Source organism: Labrus mixtus, chromosome 19, assembly GCF_963584025.1.
Source record: "Labrus mixtus chromosome 19, fLabMix1.1, whole genome shotgun sequence".
NCBI lineage: Eukaryota > Metazoa > Chordata > Actinopteri > Labriformes > Labridae > Labrus > Labrus mixtus.
The window spans coordinates 20041188-20049454 of NC_083630.1; the positions used below are offsets into that span (position 1 = coordinate 20041188).

Sequence of the window (8267 nt, forward strand, 5' to 3'; positions counted from 1 at the left end):
ATAATGGTGTATGGTCCCTGTGTGCACTCAAGTAAGAACATGTGTGTGTGTTGTATGGGATGGTGAGGTCTCCTGTTATATATGTGTTTTAGATTTAAAATGAATCTATTTGTTTGTATTGTGTTGTGTTTTTTTTGTCTTCTGTAAAGCACATTGAGTTTCTGTTTGTATGAAATTTGCTATATAACTTAAACTGAATTGAATTAAACTGAATAATTATAATTATAAACTATTATTGTATTTTTTTTATTTAACTGATGTAAATATGTTTGATTTTTTAACTTCTATTTTTATTTTTAATAATTATATTCAATTCAAATAACTTTATTTATCTGTTAGGAACTTCATTTGTGTAAAAGAGCATCAGTAGGCATACAGCTAGACACAAAAACAACAGCAGAAACACACACATACAAGTGGCTCTATTAAAAGCATGATAAATAGGTCATAAATAATTGTTATGAGCGGTTAAATGAGTGGTCTTAAAAATAAATAAGAAATCTATTATAATATTCCTGTTTCCTGTTTTCTTGAGCTGCTGTAACGCATGGAGGATCAATAAAGTTTATCTTTATCTTTATCTTTTTGAATGAAAAACAAGACAATGTCATAGGATAGGATAGGATAACATTTCAAGAGTCCCGCCTGAATCTTGTTTTTCCGATGATTCTGACTGTGCATGAAGGCGTCGTGACGTATAGCTGATAGAGAGTTCAGAGGAGTTAGAGTAAAATACTTAGAAATGAAATTCAAGAAGGCAGTAGACAGTAAATCATGGATGTTTTGTTTTAGATAAAGCTCTACAATGAGTTTTTTTTAAACGTGAGGTCTCTTTAGAAAATACAACGACGTGTTTGTGACGAGATTAGTAGCTGGGCAGCTAAAAGCTAGCGTGATATTTTGATTCATGAACCTAACTTATTTATCTGTCTATCTATTGTGCTTCAACAATACGGTTTACAACTGAGTGTAGCCTGTAAATGCATCATTTATAACAGGTTGATACATGAGCAGGTAGAAGCCAACCAATCCATTTGAGGTCATCTGTGTTGTTGTTAATAAATCTACATTGTTTCCTGCTACATTACAGGTAGCTGCTCTCTGTCAGTAAACATGTGCAGCATCCACACAGTGTTAGTTTTGTCTGTCTTAGTATTAGTCAGCTTCACACCTGTACAGGTACTGGAGTTCTGCCACAGTCAGGACATGAAGGCATCAAACACATTCAAGTCCAGGTGGAACATGAGTTCAAACCTCATGCAAGACCTGGACCAGTTCAGAGTGTCCTGCACGAAGCTCATAGGTAACACTGACTCTTATCCACATACAGGTCCACTTGAAAGAGGTTTATGCAATTTAATGAAATAATGCTTGTTGTCTTATCTCTGCAGAGTCATTCCCAATCGATGAGCTCGATGGCAACTTTGTTCGTAATGTCAAAAACTGCATTTTCTCCAAATCTATTCCAACTCCACTAAAAGGCCCGCTGAGATTGGCAGCAGTTTCCAAGGTGATGTTTTATTATATTCATCACATAAAGGGTTCATTTAAAAAACAGAGGATTTAAAAAAATATATATATTTTAACATGTCTCTATAGGATGTCATTGAAGGCATCTTGGATTTCAACGTGGCAGTGACTCAGTCTGACGACTTTCTGAATTATGCCAGTGGTGGCCGACTGGTGCCAGGATGTGAACCGCTCGCACACAGATACGGAGGTCATCAGGTGATTTCTGATTTATTTTACAGCTTCATTTACTTAAAAAAAAGTTGATTAACCATTGGCTTCTTCAACAAATATGTCCTCAATTTAGGAGTTACTTAAGTAAATACTGCCTATGTACATTTAAAAGCATATTGCTGATGGCAGTCAGTGCTTATGGGTTTCTTCTTCTCCATCAGTTTGGCTACTGGGCCGGCCAGCTTGGTGACGGTCGAGCACATTCCCTTGGTCAGTATACAAACAGGTGAGAGGATTTTTTTAAACTAGATTTCTTACATATTCAAAGGACTGTATTTTGAAATAAACACAAGATACTTAATAAAATGATAAGTGCTCAGTGAAGACATCCCTCATCCCAGTCATGCCCTACTGATAAGTTACACAACCTACCCTACGGCCTTTAGTTGCCACAGCAACCAAAACAGCATTTCCACCTTCAGCACACCAAGGAAGTGTTGAGGAGAGCTCCAGGTAGTGACAACACTAATCCTACCACATGACCGCAACTCAACTGTGTAGGCTGATGGACAGATCCAGAGACATTGTTTGGGTTGTGAAGCGCGAACCTCCCTTCATCTGTGTTTTTATCCGGGGACGCCGGGCAGTGAGCCCCTGCGTCCCAGAGTAACCCCTCTCCATGCCGACTCTCAGCGCCCACACGTAGAACTTCCATATCTTATATTTGAGTTGCATTAAAAGTTAAAGCTTTAACCTCTTCTGTTTTCAAAATGTACCAAAGGAAAGGAGAAGTTTGGGAACTGCAGCTTAAAGGCTCTGGGAAAACCCCTTACTCACGGTATGCTGTCGATTAATGTAGCCGCCGTGTTTTCCTCAATCTTCTTCTTCCACTTTTTCTCTTGTTTCATATTGCCAAGTTAAACATTGGCAACAAATCCATGTCTAACCAGAAATATCTGTGTGATGCTTAAAACATCGCCACAGATCAGGAGACGGTCGAGCCGTGATCCGCTCTTCTGTTCGAGAGTTCCTGTGCAGCGAGGCCATGTTTTCCCTCGGTGTTCAGACCAGCAGGGCTGCCAGGTGAGACTGATGGAGTTATCTGAATAGATTTATTTGTGCAGGTTGTTTTCATGGCATGACCCTTCAGTTCTGTGATGTTTTCCTGACCTCACGGTTGTTTTGCAGAATGTTTTCTGTTAACGACCTGATGAAACTTTTCTCTGTTTTAGTCTGATTGTGAGTGACGAGCCGGTGTTCAGGGATCAGTTCTACAATGGCAAAGTGAAGACAGAGAGAGGTGCAGCCGTTCATGCCAAAACACTTTGAAACTTTGCATTTTTCTAGATTTCATAGTTTGTTTTTTATTTTATTGTTTTATTTTATTTATTTTTCCAGGAGCTGTTGTTCTCCGGTTAGCCAGGTCCTGGTTTCGGATCGGATCTTTAGAGATTCTGTCACAAAGTGGAGAAGTAGATCTCCTGAGGTGAGTCTTGTTTTCAGGTGTTCTTCACCTCCTATTTCCGAAACTGAAGCGTAATGTAGCTCCTAACACAACTTTATGTTTGTGTTTGTTTAAGAAAGCTGCTGAACTTTGTGATAGATGAACATTTTACTTCAATCAATTCAGAGGACCCAGAGAAATATTTGGTAAGTTTGCTAAGAATTTGAGTTGTATAAAATGTTATTGCTTGATGTTACTTCAGTAGAGCACATACAATGAATTTAAAATAAAGTGAATCCAGGCATACTGTAAGTGTGATACGTAAAAATGAAAGAGCCTTTTATTTTTCTGATAAATATCGCCGTTATAACTTCTTGCTTGAATTATTATTATTATTATTTTTTTGCAACTTTGTGTTTATTGGGCAATCCAAACATAGTTCATTTATCTGAACATTTTGTAATTTCTTACATCATTATTGTTTTTTTTAATAATGTTATACAAAACAATAATATAATGCAGAAGAAGAAAACAAAATGATTACAATAATATCTTAGTTTGCCCATTTTTTTTGTAATAGAGAAAAATAAAGCAACAACAAGCAACCCACATTAAAATAAAATAAAAACACACACACACCCAAAACAAAACAAAAAAGTGACACACACATCACCAATGACATAACCATGATTTAATTTCAGTTTTTGCAACTACAATAGTGTTTCCATACATCCCCCTATTCAGTATGTAATAAATTAAGATATCACCACATTTTCCCTTGCCCACCTGTATCTAAACATCCTCCATCACTTGTTGCCATGGAAACCATCTGTCAAGGAATTTGGCATTTTGCAGTCTTATTTTAAAAGTTATCTTTTCCATTATGTAAATTCCTTTGAAAACTAATTTCCAAGACTCGTGGGTTGGGGGGGGGGGGTCTCTCTTAAGCCAGTTCAATGTTATTGCCTTCTTGTGCTGCTACGAGAAGTATATGTAATATAACTTGAGTTCTTTTTAATAAATCAAAAAGACGATATTAAAGGAGCTTCTTTTCATTCTTTGTGTTCTAATGTTTCTAGGTGTTTTATTCCCATGTTGTAAATGAAACTGCTCACCTGATCGCACAGTGGATGTCCGTCGGTTTCGCACACGGTGAGAACATTTTTCTGCCCGATCATTTTATCATTCAGTCTTCACCCACGCCCTCTCATGTGTACTGGCGTTATCACAACAGGTGTTTGCAACACGGACAACTTCAGCCTGCTCTCCATCACCATCGACTACGGACCGTTTGGCTTCATGGAGGCGTATAACCCCGGTGTGTACGATGGTGCATTGTCTGACTTATCATTACAATGACTACCTGTAATATATCGGGCTCTTATTGAAGCTGTGGTGTTGCAGAGTTTGTCCCCAACACCTCTGACGATGAGGGTAGATACAGGATAGGAGCTCAGGCCAACGTTGGATTGTTCAACCTGGAGAAGCTCCTGATGGCTCTGAGTCCTGTGCTTTCCAAAAGACAGCAGAAGATGTAAGAATACCAGACTGAACTTTGACTTTGTGTCCAAACACTATATGCAGCACCACTGCTCTGGTTTGATCTTAAGTCATGCAGTTTGGCACAGGCATACTTAGGTCAGGTTTCAGTTATACTCAGTCATTTTCATCCAGGAGAACACTAGCTTTGCCTTTATTTTGTGTCTTTTTAATGATATTTTACACTGCAGATGGGTGTGTATATTTGAAAGCTAACTTATCATGCATGAGATAAAGGGTGTCTTATCTCACTGCTTACAGAGTGGAGACGGACCAAACACACATCTGGTGGAATATAGGGGTCAGTCTTTGGGCACACGGAGCTGCTTTTTGTTTCCTAAATAATTTTTACAAAAAAGTTCCATATCCCCAAAGACTGTCTCGTTTGATTTAAAAAAACAAAATAACCACTTAACAGTTTTTGAAATGTTCTTGAGATCTGTGCTTCAGTATGTCAAGCCCATTCCAACAAGAGGAGTTTTAACATTTCAGTCAGAAGGCACAAATAATGAGAACACTGTAGATATGTGACTTATGTCGACCTCTGTAACATATTCCTCACTGTGGTGAAAGCGTGAGGAGCAACAGGTCAGAAGAGCATGTGAAATCATTTGTCATGAGAAATATCACTGAAAGCATGTGTTTGTGTTTTTCAAAAGTCTTCTGAAGCTGTCGCTCATAATCCCCATGTTCCTTTCTTTGTGCTCCACTCTTGTTATATTCTTTATTTAAGAAGTGTATAATGACTTGCTTTCTTGTCTTTTCAGGGCTAACACTATTTTAAAAGGATATGTGGATATTTATCAGATGAGGTGAGCCCCGTGCAGTCCTCCATGCTCTTATCTCAGCACTGGTTTCTATACTAACTCACTCTTGCATTTTCAGGATCCACCAGCTGTTTAAAGCTAAACTGGGGCTTCTGGGTGAAGAGGTGGATGATGGCTATATTATTGCCTTCCTGCTGAAGGCAAGTCAATGACAATAATCACACGCTTTCCAGTAAACAAACTTTACTAATCAGCCTTTTCTCACTCTGAATCTTATTGTGTTTTTTCTGAACAGATGATGGAGGAAACTCAGTCAGACTTCACCATGACGTTCAGGCAGCTCAGTGAACTTTCAGCCAAACGGCTTCACAACAGGAACTTCACACAGGTCGAGCTTCAGTAGCTTCATGTCACACATCTGTTTTGAAAAGTTACCATGCAAAATCCAAAAACAAACAGAATCAGCTTGTTCATTCTGGTTTGAATAACTTATTAAAATCATTTCCTATGTTTTTGTTTTGTATTAGATGTGGGCTCTTGAAGACTTGTCATCCCATGCGCTCTTCTCTGATTGGCTCAGCTCGTACCTGCTGCGGCTCAGCAAGTAAGCAAAGACGTGTAAAGCTGCTCGCAACAGTTCATGCTTTTCTCTCTCACTTAATTGCTTGTGTCGTGATGTTGTGTGTTGAGGTTGTTTTGAATACATTAAAGTTCAAATTTAAATGTAAGCCTTTTTACTCCGTGTAGACAAGAAGAAGAAAATGAAGCGGGTCGTCGAAACAGAATGAAAAGTAAGCGGCTCAGGCTACAGTTTAATTTTGTTTCAAGCATGAAATATCCTTCATGATCTGATTGTAAAAAAACTATTTTGAAGATGTGAATCCGAGATACGTGCTGAGGAACTGGATGGCAGAGTCGGCCATCAGGAAAGCTGAGATGGATGATTTCTCAGAGGTGTGTATAACTCATTCAGCTCACATTAAAGTGATAAATCATATGAAGAGAAATCAAAGCTTTGCCCTGCTCTAATTCTTTCTCTGTGACAGGACTTTAGATCAGTCTTTAACCTGCTGTCATTGACTCGTCTCCCACTAGGTGGAGCTGCTGCACCACATCCTGTCCTCTCCCTTTGTTACACAAGAGACTGCAGAGGAGGCGGGCTATGCAGCAAGACCTCCACAGTGGGCGAGAATGTTAAAGGTCAGCTGTTCCTCTTGAGTGAAACCTGGATGTAGAAAAAAGACTCAAAATAAAAACCTTCAAATAAACTCATTTGTCATTAAATTTTCTTGATGCAGGTTCAATATATTCGGTCAGAAATGTCAAGGTCACAACTTTTTAACTGTGTGTTGATACAGCAACCAACTATACGTTTGATTTTGCCCACTTGGCCACAGGAGAATTTATTTGATTTTACTTCGACTACTTCACAACTTCCATCCATCTGTTATCTTCACGGCTTCTCCCAGTCAGGGTCTCAGGGGGCTGGAGCCGATCCCAGCTCTCATTCGGTGAGGGGCGGGGTTACACACTGGACTGATTGCCAGTCAATCACAGGGCTTACTTTACAACTTCACCGAGCGTTTTTTTTCTGAGCGCCTGTGTTTCTTTTTTTTTCAATTGTCTCCAATGGGGAGAGAGCGTTTGGCAGCAGAAAGCGGCCGCCTGGAGAAAAAGATGCAGCACCAAGCGCCTTTTTGTTTTGCAGCTGTTCCGAGCGTTTAAGTTGAAAAAATCTTTCAGCTTTTTCTTTAAGAGTTGGATTGATTTTTTTTTAGATCATTTCCAGTTAGGTGGTTGCCTTTCAAAAACATAATTTCTGGGGCGCTGGTGGCGCAGTGGTTAGTGAGCGAGCCCCATGTATGGAGGCTGTTGTCTCAAGTGGGCGGCCCGGGTTCACATCCCACCTGTGGCCTCCCTCCCGCATGCCATTCCCCACTCTCCCTCTCCCTGATTTTCGACTCTATCCACTGTCCTGTCTCTCCGTTAAAGGCACAAAAAGCCCCAAAATAAATCTTTAAAAAAACAAAACAAAACATAATTTCATGTTTTATACAACAAGTGGGAGCAGATAAAACATGAAGACAGGATCATAATAAAAGACGTTCATTTCGAGCTTCATGGAATTTAAAAGTTTATTAAGGCGACCGTCATTTAAAAAGTACAGTACATTTATACACAGAATGCTTATCTATTGAGTGTTTCTTAAGTATTTACAGGCGTCCATACAGACATGTGGCAATATATACAATTCTGTAAATCTCTCTCTTTGAAGTTTGAAGACAACTTTACAGTCCTAATACACGTTTGATGCCTTAATAGATAAATCCTGTTAATGACGGCAGATTATACTCAGTCCTAGGTGTTAGATCTCTGTACAGTTACAGTTTAACCCTTTGTTTTCCAAAGTAACAGAAACCCTAAACCAACATGCATAGGCCTACATATCATTGATTTACTCCTTTTCCCTGTGACAATGAGCAATTACAAGTTGTTTCCTTGAGATTACAACTTATTTATCTTGTTATTACAAGATGACCATGCTGGTTTTCCTGCAATAACGAGTTATATTCAGTTGTTTTCTCCACATCTCGACTGATTTTTCTTTATTTCTCGGGTAACAAAGCTTGTTTTTCTTGTGATAACGGGATCATTGTCTGGTGATGTAGAAGACAAAAACAATACACCGTTCACTGTGGTAGTCCGGACCACAACACATCATGCTACCAGTGGATCAAACTAATGAGTAGGTTAAGCCTATTTCTGTTTGTTTTTATGCTTTTGCAACTCTAAAGATGTCAGAAAAATAAGCCAAGATCTCCAGAAACACCACA

General features: G+C 39.0%; 1 protein-coding gene across 1 annotated transcript; it reads left to right on the plus strand.

Moving 5' to 3' along the window:
• The first annotated feature begins 682 nt into the window (after window positions 1–682).
• On the plus strand, window positions 683–6717 carry LOC132994293 (protein adenylyltransferase SelO, mitochondrial-like). The gene is made up of 19 exons (XM_061064553.1): window positions 683–1303; window positions 1392–1510; window positions 1600–1728; window positions 1905–1969; window positions 2465–2521; window positions 2668–2766; window positions 2916–2983; window positions 3082–3169; window positions 3264–3333; window positions 4207–4279; window positions 4362–4445; window positions 4532–4661; window positions 5434–5478; window positions 5552–5633; window positions 5729–5821; window positions 5961–6037; window positions 6181–6224; window positions 6308–6387; window positions 6529–6717. The coding sequence occupies exons 1-19, from the start codon at window positions 1114–1116 to the stop codon at window positions 6649–6651; spliced, it is 1716 nt and encodes a 571-aa protein (XP_060920536.1). The 5' UTR covers window positions 683–1113; the 3' UTR covers window positions 6652–6717.
• Window positions 6718–8267: the final 1550 nt, after the last annotated feature.